Below are 15625 nucleotides of genomic sequence, written 5' to 3'. Positions count from 1 at the left end.
GTTCAGGGCTTGGGAGGGGTGTCGAGGTTTGCAAAAATAGAAAGTTGCTGATGCCCCTCAACCACAACGAGCGGAGGGGTGTCGGATTAGAAATGTGAATGAATGACAAGGCCAAGACAGTTCCTCTCACGGGTCACCTGCCGGCCCCGGGCCCCTGAGTGCCCCTACCCGCTGTGCTGCTGCCGCTGCTGGCAAGGTGGATCCACCGTGTGTCTCCTCCCTGTGGCTCAGAGCAGAAGACTCATTTAATGAAAGAGACAAAGGGCTTTCCACTGCGCAGGGAACTGTGTTCCCATTGTCTGTTGCTCGTGGAGCAGCTGCTTTGCATTACGGTTAAGAGGGAGAAGGTGAGCGGTTCACTGTTTCTACAGAGCAGCCAATTCCCCCTTGACCTCCATTAAGGGTCGGACACGGAGCTCCGTGGCTCGCAGGCCGGGATTAGGTCCGGCTGGGCTCCACCAGAGGAGAAATGGACTGCAGCCTTTACTTTGACCCTGCATGTGCCTTTGTTTATTCTTCACAAATGTTTATCTTCCGTCTGTTTACCGAGGCAGGTCCGAGAGAATGTGGTGTGTTTAAAGGACATGTGGGGTTTCAATAATGGGTTTTCGTTACCGCCAATACATTCCTCTTTGTTCCCCACAACAAATGCATGCAGGCAGTGTAGTAAGGCAACGCCATGGATAAGAATTGAGATTTGAAAAAGCTAAATGTTGCTCTGTAATTGATTCCAGGAGGAGCTATCTATAGAGGGGGCTTCTAAGTGAATACTCACAGGCCGTGCATCATATGTGGCTCAGGACTTGAAATGGTGGGGCTGTAAGCATGGATTTAGATAACGATCTACGTAATGCACAAACTCAAATATGATGGAGGATGTGGGCCGGCATCGGTGAGGCTTTCCTCACGCTTTGATTCACGGCCGGAAAACCCGAAATGCACGGCGGTGAAACGTTGAATTAAAACAAAGAGCAAATGCTATCATGGTGTCATGTCGAATAAAACATGAAGCGATCGCTGTTATGGAAAGACTCCAGCGCTCTCTCGTAACCCGTGTGTGTGTGCGAAGCGGCTTCGATGAGTGAGCGTGCCGGGGAGAAATATTAGTCCCGCGGGGATCCCTGGCGGCAGCAGTCTTGTCTCACCTAACTTTGAAAAGTCCAATTGATTGGCTGCACCCGGCTCACTGCTCAGCTTGCCCTTTCCTCACAACTCTCAGGTTGCCAATTTAAAAGGCTTCCTCGACATCGATTCTACCTTCTTCCGTTGCCCTCTACACTGAGGATTGGATTGTACTGTGTGGGCCCACAGTGAATTCAGCACATTAGGGGGTGATGTACCTGAAAAATAAGTTAACTCGTCCAGGATTCCCTTTTCCACGGAAGAGGCACATCCATTTTATGGGTTGGGTGATGGTTAGTGAAAAGGTCAGAATCTAAACATACACAACAACTTTCTCTTTTTCACACTCTCTCTCTCTCACACACACACACACACACACACACACACACACACACACACACACACACACACACACACACACACCATTCAAACACACACACAAAGCATCAATGCTATCTATCTTTCTTCCTGTTGTCAAAGTTTAAGAAAAGTGAAGAGGAACATGTATCACCACGTGCTATATTCAACGTGTAAAGATAAGTAGGGCATTGCTTTCCATAAGGGCAGCGGCTCAGGCCAAGCCACAACTGGCTGATCTTTACCTCAGCCTTAATATTAGTCTCATTCAAACGCACACATGTGTAAAGCAAATAATTTAACAAGTGTGGCCCGATTACCAGCAGCAAAGGCAAAACAATTAGGGCCAGTGATTTACTCTACCTGGGTTTTATAGAGGAAAACATTAGCTCCCATGCGGCCTGGTCACGGTCCCCAAGTCCCTGCTTGGGCTACCGACTTAATGAGCACAGGCTATCCAGTTACGTCCAGGAAGACAGAGAAGACATTACGCTTTAATAGCCGTGCTTTTTAGTTGGGGTCCCAGCTTGCACATCAGTAATATAATCAATCACGGGACAAATGTTCTTAACACATTCTTTTTCTGTAAAAACCCACGCTGTTTTACACTGTACTGGGCGAAATGCAACAACATTTTAACCAACAGTATTTTATCAAGGGCTGTAAAAAAAAAAAGAAGGAGAAGGAGAGAGAAATATATTGGGTGAAAAGTAAACCTTTTAAATCAAACGGTTGGAGTGCTGATTTAAAGCACCATGAGATGTGGGAGAGTGCTGCCTCCTTTCCCCTTCTTAGGTACTGGTACCATGGGGCCTCTCAAAAAGCAATTAAGGAGGAGAGTCCTAATATTGAATGCAAGGGGAGAGGCATCCCTTGGAGAGAACCAGCGCCAGCAGACTGTGAAATTCATATTGACTAGAGGAAAAAAAACACACAGGTAAGCAATGAGAGGGGAGCCTTTCTTGTTTACCCCGTTCGCCCCGGCTTGCGAGAGCAAGAATATTGGCAAGGTGCGCTCTATTGAGACTGAACCAGCCAGCCGAGGAAGTGAGGGGCTTTTGAGAAAAGCTTCCATTGCTTTCTTAACAGAGGCCGGAAAATATTGACACCGATTTTTGGATAAATAAACTTCTTGAGGAAAGAAAAAAAAAAGTGATTCAACAGTCAATAAGCCGTTGTTATAATATGAATTAATTCAATTATTTTCGAATAGATGAACGAGAACGTATGAAAGAACTGCTGAGCTCCGCATTCGTGCTCGGCGAGGTGCTAAATCCCCCTTGATTAAAGGGGAAAAATGCTTTAAACAATGAACTGCGCCAGTTCACTTAATTAAGCCAACTTGCTCCAGGGGAGGCTGGGAGCAGGGAAGGAGAGAGCAAAACGCGGTGGGTGCGTGGTCTTAGCCGCGGCTTTTCATTGGCTGTTAATCGAAGGCTTGATCTCTGAGCAGGCCTTGGGACGTGCTTCACTTGGCTGATCCTGGCAATTTGCTCCTGGTAATACCCTCTCCTCTCACCCCGCAATCCCTCCCTCAGACCCCCATCTCATCTCATCTATATGGCCGCCGAGATGCACAAACAAGAAAGCCTGCGAGGTGCATGGCCGACCTACCGGCGGTGAATTCAATTTTGATGACTACATCTGTACTCCTATTCCATGCACACTTTGAAGCTCTGGTCTGAGGCATTTAAAAGAAACAACCTAAGATTTATCTTACACTTTACTTTTATTTCGATTTTTAGCAGAGTTTTTTAATCATTTGTTTTTAAGATATGTGTAATTAAAAGAAGTAGCGGTTAAAAATCTTGCTCAACGGTTGCCTCTAGGTAAACAGCAAAGGGGTTGAAACCCAGAACAAAAAACCTGCCCCTTACTTTTGATTACTTTAAAAGTAGCAATATGAATCTTTTTAAGTGTTTACTGAAACACTTTCCCTATTTAACGTTGGCTGCTTCCCCGTCCCGGGGGGGGATCGCAGCCCAGCAGAGGCATCTGGTGAGCATTAACCACGCTGGAAGAGGACACGCGGCCACGTCACATGATTTGTTGGAGATCTACCTGAGGAGAGCTCTGAAGTGTAACACAAGTGCCCTGCACTGCTGTACCTCCCTGCTCTCTCTCCCTAAATCCTCCGGTGCGTATCACAAAACCGCATTACAACCGATCCCCTCCTCATCTGCCCATCGCTCGAGAGCCGAGGCCGCTCCCTCGGAGGGGTGTCCAGCGGAAACTCGGGGAGACGAGGTTGACGTATTAATGTAGAGAGCCGTGCTATGGGAGGGGGGCGGGGGGAGGAGAACATCGAAGGGCGATTAGGGAATCGGAACCAGCTTCAGAAGAAGGGTCATCCAGCGCATCATGTGCTCCATCCAGAATGGCCTGACTGTATAAATCAAGTGTTGGCAGGAAGCATCCAGCCTGTAGGGACCGTCTTTCAAGGCAACATAGATGTTTCCTTCAAACTGTTGTGTTTTTAACCTTTCAACATGAAATTTACTTAGATATTTTTTTCTCCCTGTTGTTTACAATCAACTTTCAACGACCGGTCTCCCATGGTAACAGTGGTGACATACGGCTGAGATTCTGGGGCCAGAGATCTTCAAAGCAAAACTTGCAGAAAGCGAGGCATGTGCAAGGTCAAACAAGGAAAATAAACACTCTGACAGACCCAACAGAAAAAAGGAAGCAGTGGTCAACGGCCAATAGCGAACCATCAGGACATAAAAACGACCCCAACGTCCCCTCTCACCACCAGCCGACCCAAACCCTCCATCCAATCCATCCATGCTCTTTGAATCCAAAACAGGTACCGCGATAAGGATGGTGGGACGTTCGTACCTTTGAAGGAGATGGTAACGCGAGGTGCGGCTAGCGGGTCGATGATGAGCTGATTCCCCAGAGCGAAGCCGGCCAGCGCCAGGAGGATCTGGACGGTCCGCAGAGCGTCCAGCTGCATGGTCAAACCACCTCGGGCAAGCCCAGGAACGGTGACAGAATCCCTGGAACAAAGGATGAGTGAGAGGGAGAGAGAGAGAGAGGGAGAGACCGATGCATAAATAGTGAGATAAACAAGAAGGAGATATAAACCTTGGCCAACACATGCACTGGAGGCTTGGCCCCCTTGAGGTTTGTGTCAAAGGCTGCGTCAAGAGACTGAAGAGATTTTTTTTGGGGGGGGGGGGGATGTCAAAGCAGTGGCCCCTCGAGGGATGCGTCTGTTGTAAGACCCACAGAAACATGTGGAATCGACCCAAAGCCTTGAGTGCAAGAGAAGAAATCTCTGGAGAGCAGGCAGCCTCTGAGTAAACAACCCCAAACACACAAAAAACAACCAAATAGTTTCGATTTATGAGTATGTGTGTTTGCATGCGTGCATGTGAGAGTGTACGCAAGTGTGTTTGGTGTGTGTGTGTGTGTGTGTGTGTGTGTGTGTGTGTGTGTGTGTGTGTGTGTGTGTGTGTGTGTGTGTGTGTGTGTGTGTGTGTGTGTGTGTGTGTACGAGTGCGTGTGAGATCGTGAGACTGGGGAGACCAAACTGCTGTTGTTGCCTCGATGGCTCCACTGAGAGAGGACAGTAGTGACTGTTGCACACCAAACACATTCCTGTTACATGACCGTGTGTGTGTGTGTGTGTGTGTGTGTAAATGTGCGTGTTGCCGCTCTGTAATTAAAGGGCCCTTTTCAAAGGAGGTTACACCAGGCCCCACAATTAGACATACAGACAGGGAGAGGGCCGTTTCACAGGGTCATTTCACACTGTCATTGTACAGTGTCAAATGACCCAAAAGAAATGACAAATGTTACGAATGATAATTAAATATATTCAATAAGTTGATGAATGAAATCATGGATTAGGATTTTAAGGATGCCAATGAAAGATCACACTTGATTAATACATGATCAGAAATAAGTGGATAATTGTGACCTCTCTTGCACCCTCTCCGTTTTCTTTCAGAATGCATGGGTTGTGGTTTTGTGCGTGAATGTGTGTGTGCGTGCGTGCGCGTGTGTGTGTGTGTGTGTGGGTTTCAACCAATGTACCCCCTCTGCGATGCCCTCCTCATCTAAAGGGCCCAGACAGCCTCCCCACGGAGCAAAGCAGTAACCGACTATGACTAACTTCTCTTTACACCCTGAATCAAATGCATCCTTAATTCAGTCAAAACGCTCAGTAGAATAACCGCGCCCGTCTCCTTATAGTTCAAACATTTTAACCAGAACAAGCGCAGCCCAAGTTTTCACTTGGAAAACACAGAATTTGAGGATTTTTGCCAAGCAACACACTCACACACAAACACGCGCGCGCGCGCGCGTACGCATACAAACAAGGGGTCCCTCGGACGGTCTGGTCGCAGAGAAATAATGAGCATTAGCAGCTGTTTAAACTTCAGCTGTTTACTGACAATGTGTTGAGCGTCCAGCTGTTTATTCGGAGACAGAGGCAAACTCCGTCGCGCAAGCAAATGAAATCAAACAAGTGCCTGCGTCCACGTGACACGGCGGGAAGGGGGGCTGGGAGGAGGAGGAGGGAGAGCGCGCGCTCTGGGGTCTCGAAAGTCGTCAAGTCGGTAGATAAATATAATAGGTTGTGTATTCCCCTATAATATAGGGCATATAAGCCACGTTGTAAAGTTGACAACAATAACTCTCATGTCTCGTGCCCTGCTATCGCAGGGACAAGATTTAAGGAAAGGAAAGTTGTCGTTGTTTGAACAAAAAAATACACTTACTCGGAGTTCGCTCTCTCTCCTATATAAGTTGTAATTGTTCAACCCTAAAATGTATGAATTTTATTTTGAGGTTTAGTTAAGTAAATACTAAATGTATTTAATTATTCTGATCAACTATATCCTAAAGTCCACTTGGTAAATATAGACTGCAACGTGATCCGCTAATGAAACAACCAACGCCTGCGCCTTTATAAACAACAAAGGTTCAGCAAATAACAGTGAATGAGTATTCTAAATATAATATTATAAAACATATAAGTGGCTTTATGTCTACATCAGCATTCCTAATTTGCAAATCCTTGTGCTGTGTGTGTCTGAAATGGAGAGTTCACTCGACATGCAGGATAGAATACAGTCCCAAGTACACTGACGTTTGGAGATTGTGTGGAGGGGACGTGGTGACAAATACAAATGTTTGCATATCATTTTAGTATTTTATAATTACTAAAATATTATACGATATCGCCTAGTACTGAAATAATAATATATCGAACCTATATGTAGGCCTAATTGCATTTGAAATTAATAATTTAAGACAACACATTCGTCACTATAATTCGGAGTAAATCAGCACATTATTGTCTATAAGTAGAGCTAATGAATAAGTGCATGGATACAAACACCGGGTTGCATTGAAAATGATGAGAGGAGCATCAACACAATGTAATAAAAAAAGTTATATTAGGCTACTAACCTGGTTGTTACAACAGCTCTCCGAAAATAACTTGAAATCCAATAATATAAGTCATTGAATAACCAAATTCCAAAACACTCGTCTACTTTCTTCTCCCGATTTAAAACATTAAATCCCGATGCTGTTGGTGCCGGTGGACAGTCAGAAGCGATAGCCTTTTCACCTGAGAGCAACGTGCGTATGACTCTCAGAGAGCACTCAACAGAACATGAAAAAAGAAAACACTCCAAAATGATTACAATTTTCTTGATCAATTCTGAGCAAGAGCTTAGGGGAAGAAAAATGTCATTGTCAACGGAACTGCGCTTCCAAAAGGGAGATACAACAAATATTCCTTATTGTGGGGGAAAGTGTGTCCAACGGCACGCTGCGAGGCACTCCTGAAAGTTGAGCGTTTCAGACTGTGGGAGAGCAGCACCCGAGCAGGTGGATGCGGACATTCGCCTTAAACACACCCACGGGGCGGGCGGTAGGACACGGTGGACACCGCCCATTCATCCCGCCTATAAGAAAAGAGCTCTCGGGCCAAAGCACTACAAGGTATTCTATGAAATGTTTTCAGTATCAGATGTTCTCTAGTCTCTCTAAATTAAAAAGAGCGAGTTCAATTCAAAACAGCTCCTTCGTGCTTTGTCAACATCAACATAATTATATCACTTTCATATTAATATATTCATATATTTACAATATAATTGTTGTTTTTAATTGAGTATTTCTTCATAAATGTCATGTGTTTGACACTCTTTTTCAGACAATGAACAGGAAACTAATGATTGGCAAATTAAGAAACATTAAGTTGTAAAAGTATGGAAAGAAAACACATTCTTAAACTTCTACCTCATTTATTCTACTTATATTTCAGTCGATTAGGTCCAGTGGCCTGAACATTTATTTCAGCCTATCAACATTTTTGAGAGATTTGACTAAGCTTGGAAAATGACATTCACTTTACACCATTAAGAGAAAGTCCTGTTGAAACAGTTAATTTGCCTCTCCATTCAAACACTGATTGACCACCTCCAAAGTCCCTCAGTATCTACCTTTACACAAAGACTTTCTGAAGCTGAGCAAATTAAACTCCCTCCCTTTTTAAATCAAATTCCATTCAACGGTATCCGCTCACTTGAATTATCTGCTCCTCATTCAATCTGCTGCCCTTGAAATTACCTGAGTCTGGCTTCCACTAGAAAGCCTGTCTGAGACGTTTACGGCTGTAGACAGAGAGAGCGGGAGAGTTAGTGAGAAAGAGAGAGCGAGAGAGTCTGGTCATTTCCTGAAGCCATTGTGTCAAAAGGAGCTGTTTCTCTAAAGTTGTCCACCATACGAAGCCCTGATGGAGGTTTCGACCCTGAGCTCTCTCTCTCTCTCCGTCTCTCTCTCTCTCTCTGTGTCTCTCTCTCTGTCTGTCTCTCTCTCTCCCTAAGGCTCACTATCGTTGTCTCTGTGTCTCGCTCTCACTCTCTATTGGTGTCTTCTGCTCTCTGTCTCTCTCTTTAAAAATTACCTGGCAGGAGTGGAGTGGAAGGCATCACTCTGTTGAGAGCAAGACGTCTGCTTCTTTATCATTTATCTATTCAGCTGAGAGAGAGAAAGAGACAGAGTGAGATGGAGGGAGGGAGAGAGGGAGATTGAGATGGAGGGAGGATGATGGAGAGTAACAGAGACGGCGAGAGAGATGGAGAGTGATGAGAGTGACAGAGAGAGATATTGAGAGATGGAGAGAAAGAGGGGAGGGAGTGATGATTTGAGCAAGATGGATTGAGAGATGGAGTATGACAGCCAAAGAGAGATAGCAAGAACAAGAGAGAAAGAGAGCAAGAAATGGAGAGAACAATGGAGTTGAGGAAATTGAGGGAAAGCGAGAGCTGAGAGAGTGATGAGAGCGGCAGAGATATTGAGAGTCAGAGAGAACGAGAACGAGAGTGATGCTGAGATAGACAGCACAGAAAGAGAGATAAAGAAAGAGACAGAGCAAGAAATGAAGAGATAAATTGAGTAAAAGAGAGGGAGAGTGAGAGGGAGAATAAGACAGTGCGAGAGAGTTAGAGAGAGTAATAGAATGAAGGGTTTTCTGTTCAGGGGAGTAGAAGGGCCGTGACCCTCTGAATCCCATCACATTCCTAAAGGGACGATATTCCTAACCACGAAGATATTCCAAACCCGGATCATTCCTTAAAAATAAATAAATAATAAAAAAGGTGTGTCGGTTTTTATTTGTTTGCTTTAGATCCTAGGAGGGAGTCATGTGCATTAGAGACAGAAATACTTTTTTCAAACCGGTTCCTGGTTTATGATACAGTACTTGAGATACCATCTTGCTCGTAGCTGATTGAAATTCTTCTGTTGACGTCCCCTAAGTGATGTGTGACGTTGTTGTTGGGCTGCACGCATTGAGCTGCATTCAGTATGAGGCGTACGGACAGTACCTTCTGGAAGGTTCTGTCAGCAGGCCATGAGCTGATACCAGGTGCTCCATGCTGTTTCTATAAATCGCTCTCTGCAAGTGTTGAGCGTTTGTTCAATAGAGCATACTTAGGCTACAATACGAAGGGTTCAACTTGAGTTGGAGCTAGGGACTTGAAAGGGCTTGATAACAACTGTCCCATCTGATGACAGTGTTCGGCTTTCATCGTAATGCACACATTGCATGCATATGTGTAGGACACACAAAGAAAACATGCAGGGATATGTGATTGTCAATCTATACAGTTGAACGCAACAATGCGTCCATTCTGCATTGATAGACCCAAAACATCTTGTCAAGCTGATGCGGTCATAACCACACAGTTATTACAAAATGAATAGGTGAGTGTGTGTGTGCGAAATTGTTTAAATGTTGAACAGGAGTGGGTGAGCAAGTGAGTGAGTACCTGGGTGAATGACAGTCTGTGTGGGCAGGCATCAGTGCATATCTGTGAACATGTGAGTGAGTGAGTGAGTGAGTGAGTGAGTGAGTGAGTGAGTGAGTGAGTGAGTGAGTGAGTGAGTGAGTGAGTGAGTGAGTGAGTGAGTGAGTGAGTGAGTGAGTGAGTGAGTGAGTGAGTGAGTGCATGTGTGTGCATGTGTGCATGTGTGTGTGCGCGTGGGTGTGTGTCTGTGCATTCATCGGTGTGTATACGAACATGAGGTAGTGACTGACAGAGTCAGTGATTTTACCTGAGTTGTGGGTGTCTTTGAGAGCCAGCGTCTCCTGTGTTGTGTTTGGCAGCCGGCCGGGACCCCTGTGTGTTTCCCAGACTCTGCACTCCCTACTTTACGGCTCTGCCAGTCTGGCCCCTGGCTCCCCAGGAGGACCAGAGTTTGGGGCCACAGAGAGGAAACGCTCTTGGTTTCCTTCCACCTTTCACACATCCAGCATGGAGGGAAAAGGAGGCCGGGCTCTACTCTTTACCAAGCTGGATAAACATACTTATTATGTCTCGCACAGAAATGTGTGTGTGTAGGTGTGTGTGTGTGTGTGTGTGTGTGTGTGTGTGTGTGTGTGTGTGTGTGTGTGTGTGTGTGTGTGTGTGTGTGTGTGTGTGTGTGTGTGTGTGTGTGTGTGTGTGTGTGTGTGTGTGTGTCATGGGGCAGAATGAATGTGTGCGTGCTCAGGTACAAGGGTGTGTGTGTGTGATGCAGATTGTGTATGCATGGGTGTGTGCGTTTATGGCAGAGTTTGTACGCATGTGCGTGCATGCGTGTGTGTGTGTGTGTGTGTGTGTGTGTGTGTGTGTGTGTGTGTGAGTGTGCCTGCGTGTGAGTGTGTGCATTACGGAACAGGTGAGTTCATTTCTACCCACCGCTGCTTTGCATCAATGTTGGAATTACGTGTCGGCCAAACATTCGGTAATTGAAAGAAATCACAAGCCTGGACACGGGCAGCGAGAGTCCACTTTGTACTCATCAATGCCCCTCTGTTCGGAGCGCCGGGACCTCCGCGGCCCTCGCTTGTCCACCACCGCCACAGAGCTGAGTGCCTAAATTTGAAAGAATAAATAATCCATCAACCACCCCGAAAAAAAACCCGAAGGGTTTGAAGGGTGATTTCATTGGGAGGAGGGGGCAGGGTTTGATGAGGTGAAATAAGTCCCACTTTGTCCTCTCGCCGGTCCACATGTGATTCATGCAGAGTATGCGTCATTCTTCTTGTCCGTTGCCAGACTTTATGGGAGGTACCGTGTGTACTGCGATGGCGTTAGCGGAGCCGGACCCGGGAGAGAGGAAGGAAGGGGAAGGGGGGGAGGGGAGAGAGAGAGAGAAAGAGGGAGAGAGAGCAACCGCTTAGCAACTGTAGTGCTCAAACATGCAAGGGGAACAATGAGGGCTATTTTTCAAGATACATTGGTACAGACGACTTGAAGGTCTCAGAAAGAAATACAGGTAGACTTACCCAGGCAACCCCCTCACTGTGGGAGTGTGTTAGTGTGTTTCGATGTTTGTTTTCATATCGATGTGGGGTCTTTGTGTTGGTGTGCATGCATGCACACACACTCATGCATGTCTGTGTTTGTTTGTGCGTGTCTGCGAGCGTGGTTGCTTTTATTTACAACAAAACACACACATCTGAGGTTGACAACTCCAGAGACAACAGGTGGTTCTGACATCAAGGTCACGTGACACAGGTAGCCTTTCATCAGTGCCATTATCTTGACCCTCCACACCATCTGCTCCTACTGGAGCACTCCTCACAGTCCTCCAGTGACATTGATAGAAAATAGGTTTTATTGATGCCACCAGTGCCGTTGCATGCAAGTTTAATTTTACTGAGTGATTTAATCACACAGTTGGCAGAATCTTTTATCCACAGCACCTTACCGTGAGACAGGTTATTAATGAGCCTTTTGATGTGAGGCATCTCAAGGATGCCTACAGGGAGTTATTAGGGTTTGAAATATTCTTGTATTACTAGATCGACATGGTTTTACTATTGATTTAGTGGCAGGCATGGGCCTCCCCTGCTCTGCTCTTTCAACATGGATAAGCAGGGCCCAACAGATACCTAACACACTGATATGATCATAGTACAGTTATAAAGCAGTGTTCATCGTAGTATGGATCATACAGGAAGTACAGACCAAACATCAGTGTTCCCCTTTTGTCTTTTCATCCTTCCTAAGGACGTCATGTAAACGCTGCTCGGTTGGCCAGGCTGCTGTTACTCACCAGGTCTTCCTGTGCCGTCTTCCGATGGTCATCGGTGTGGTCATGACCTTAATGCTTAATGAGGTTAAGCATTAATGTACCAGTGTTCACTGTACTGGTGTTCTTTCACACTACCATGGCCGATTGAGCAAGACAGGGAGGGCTGGTGTCGAAACAACTGTTCTTGAAAGCAATTACTGACATGAAGTCACTGAACCGGCTCAACCAATTCTGCGTGTAAAAATGTTGACAGCTGACATCCTTAACAAAGACTAATCAGTAACGTCTGACGACTAACTTTTAATGATTGATGATAAGTAGAGATACTGGATTGGCCACGTTGTCCTGTAAAAGTGGCATACAATTAATTATCATTAATTAAATATATATTGATACTAAACTGCCAATGATTCAACATAACAGACATTGTGTCGGAAAATGTACGTTCACAGTTGCAAGTTCTTAGCTTGCAGGTTTATTCCAATACAGCACAAACTCTAAATGGAAACTTCACTTGCATACATTTCCATCTGGTTAGCGGTTGGAAGTTTTCAGTTGCCATGGCAGTAAGGTCATGTAGAATGCTCTTATGGGAACTAGTACCTAAAAACTTTCTGTGTTTGTCGCTATCAGTAATTGGTGGTGCAGGAAGTGGTTGCTCCCTTCCTCTTCCACCACGGCTCTACCCGTCGCCAATCCCACCCAAGAAATCAAACCTTCCAGAGAAGCCGCCAGAATCTCAACATTGATTAATTTAGACTGTTCTATTGTCTTTGACTCATAGCTAGTGGCTCTCGTCCTGAACAACATACCATCGCAGTGATATACTGCATGACACCATCGTTGGGATAATAGTTATGTAACAAGTAATGCCATTTGTCATTTACTGAGCTTATTTTAGCCAGCAGGACAGATGAGATCATTACTTTATTTTATTCTAATATGGTTTTGGCCTTCAAACTTATTTTCATGTGTACAATGAAAAAAGCAAGGTTAACACCTCTGAGAAAGTACTAGCATCGGTTTCCACTCCACAGTCCATCACCATCATGCACAGAGTACATAAAATGGTGACGTTTGGGACTGTCAAGTTAGACTGTTAGATCTGTTTTTTCAGAGTCTCAAGACTGATCAGGGATTACACATCTGGCTCGGGGCAGGATGACTCAAATGAGGTCACATTACAAAGGGGCTTAAGCGAGCCTGTTTGCGATTGACCACGTCACTAAGGGAGAGCGTGGAAGGAAGCATGACACAGGGTGTTTCTGCTTCCCACTGCACAAACGAACGCTCCCCTCTCTCCTCTACTCAGGCACAGAGGTCACCCACGGTAACAGTGCCAGTGTGGACGGGTGTGACCCGCACACACGCACATGCACACCGCCCACACACACACCCCTCAAACACACACCGCCCAGCAGTGATGGGATCCAAGTTCCTGTCACATATTAGGGCACGTTACAAAGTTGCATCCTGAGACCAGCGGTTATTATGAAGGCATCCCTTTACCCTTGCTATACACAATACACTCTTTGATGTTCTTGTAAAGTAGTTGCGTGTTAAGAGCAGCTTAAACCAAACGAGCACTGTGTTGCCTGAGGCCGCCAGTGTGGGCTGCCTCAAACACCACCTATGTGTGTGTGTTTGTGTGAGTGTAAGAGGGGGCTTAAGGAACAGTGTGTCTCACGCCTTGGGGAACAAGCCCTGGCCCTTTTATTCCAGGTACGTGTGTGTTGTCTGCCATAGTGCTGGAGGGCCTGGGGGCCCAGCATGTCTGGGCTCCTCTGCCTCTCTCCCATGCGTAGACTACACAGCGCCAGCCTCCACGGCAAAACCAAACCTCTGCTTGCAGCCCAGATTGAATCTTCTGTGTTAACCAAGTTAGCATTCTTGCAACGGCTAATGGTTTCTTGTTTGTTTTCTTAGGGTTAATTCTTAGCTTGAACACAAGTATTAAGTTGGAATGTAATATTGTATCTGCTATTCAACATTCAAATAGTAGAGGTTCAAATAGCAGTTCAATAATATTTGGTTTCTGTTGTTTTGCAATATGGAAACCCCCTCATGTTGGATTAAGTCATGGGCAGAGCTCTGAGCAGAAACTTTAGTAGGTCCCTATTAGGCTGAACAACTCCCCTCCCATTCTAAAATAAACTTAAGGACGAGGCAAAAGGCCAGGAAGCCTGTCAATGCGAGGAGATCATGGGAAGAAACGTTATTTTCTTTTGGAGCATTTCATTGTACCGCGCAACCAAGTGAGAATTCAGAGCGGAGTCACAGACCAGCGCGGACAGTTGGGAAAGACATCAAGCTGAGATGTCGACTGAGACCATGAGTGCCGTGTGCGTTTCCAGCCCGGCCGCAGATGTTTTCACCCAGGGTTCCCCAAGTGACACAGTTATGAGGTTTCACGTGTGCAATGACTTCAAGTGTTGAGTGCCATGGAGTGGCACTGCTGGGATGATATACAGGCAAGTTAAGTGAGGATTATAGTGCCAACATATTTCCCTGTGAGTAACCAAGAGCGTATTAGTCATGGTCCGTATAAATCAGTGTTCAGCGTTGCCCTTTGGTACATCGATACTGCTTGCAATGACCACAAGTATTGTGCATGTGTATGCAGTGATATATTGGTCCTAATCTGGGATTTCAACTTTTGACAATGCTACAGCCAAATTTATGTGGGGGAGACTGAACAGCGCCTGGGCCGTAAACCAGTAAGTGTGAGAGGCGGAGTTAGGCAATGTTCACTGTTTGGTCATGGATATATTCTTCTGAAGAAAAACAAGCGATAAATTAGTGGGTGCAAAATGGAGATTTCAGAAGACGAATGTGACAAATGTTTTTCTACAGTGGCCAGTCTACTACACAGGCTTGATTTTAAACCTTTAAAGACACTTGTTCTTAGGACATTGGTCACTTAACAGGATGTTTGAGCTTGTCTTCCAAGCAGCTATGGGAAAACTTTAATTGACCAGTGCTGACCGAGTTTGTGTTCACTGTAAGCTAAGGAGGGATACCGACAATGGGAAAACAATGCTATATTTTTAGTTATCAGTCCTCTTCTGGATCAGAGATTAATGACCCATATCATGTAACGTAAGTCTGCAGACCCTTGCCCCCTGCGACATGATTGGTCTCAATCATTTTGAGGGGAAAGAAAACAACAAAACGCCCCGTTAACCCTGTTCTTAGCTCTTCTGCCTTCTGTCTTTAATAATAATAATAATAAATGAAATTTATATAGCGCTTAATATGGTACTCTAAGACGCTTAGATGGTCATCTAAAGTCTGATTTGTGAGGCTATATTGCTCCCAATGGAAAGGAGACTCATCCCACAATACTCCAAGCATTGAACATAAGCCCTGAATTTCACTAAGATACCTTCCAAACTACTTTACACCTCACTCACATTCTGCCAGGTAAAGAAACTTCATTAGAGACTTTTTTTAACGGAACACTCTCTTGTCGTCCTCGGAGTACCATTCGTTATTGTAAATAAGGTGGGCTTCTGAGATTATTGAATACTCCCTAAATGGAATGTAGCTCATCAACACTGAACAATATGGCCTTCCAAGGGTGGTTTCATAGCTT

The 15625-nt window shown here is 45.4% G+C and overlaps 1 protein-coding gene across 1 annotated transcript in view; it reads right to left on the bottom strand.

Moving 5' to 3' along the window:
* Positions 1-7310, bottom strand: part of LOC130402393 (semaphorin-3F-like) — a 63326-nt gene extending 56016 nt beyond the window's left edge. Inside the window, exons 1-2 of the mRNA XM_056606538.1 lie at positions 6907-7310; positions 4321-4481 (exon numbers count right to left, since the gene is read on the bottom strand). Of these exons, the coding sequence (XP_056462513.1) occupies positions 4321-4438 (118 nt within the window). The 5' untranslated portion in view covers positions 4439-4481; positions 6907-7310. The remainder of the gene's footprint in view (positions 1-4320; positions 4482-6906) is intronic.
* Between the last annotated feature and the right edge of the window lie 8315 nt (positions 7311-15625).

Source organism: Gadus chalcogrammus, chromosome 13 (genome assembly GCF_026213295.1).
Source record: "Gadus chalcogrammus isolate NIFS_2021 chromosome 13, NIFS_Gcha_1.0, whole genome shotgun sequence".
NCBI classification, from domain to species: domain Eukaryota; kingdom Metazoa; phylum Chordata; class Actinopteri; order Gadiformes; family Gadidae; genus Gadus; species Gadus chalcogrammus.
The sequence above is the reverse complement of the archived record's forward strand: the minus strand, read 5'-3'. Positions and strand labels throughout refer to the sequence as shown.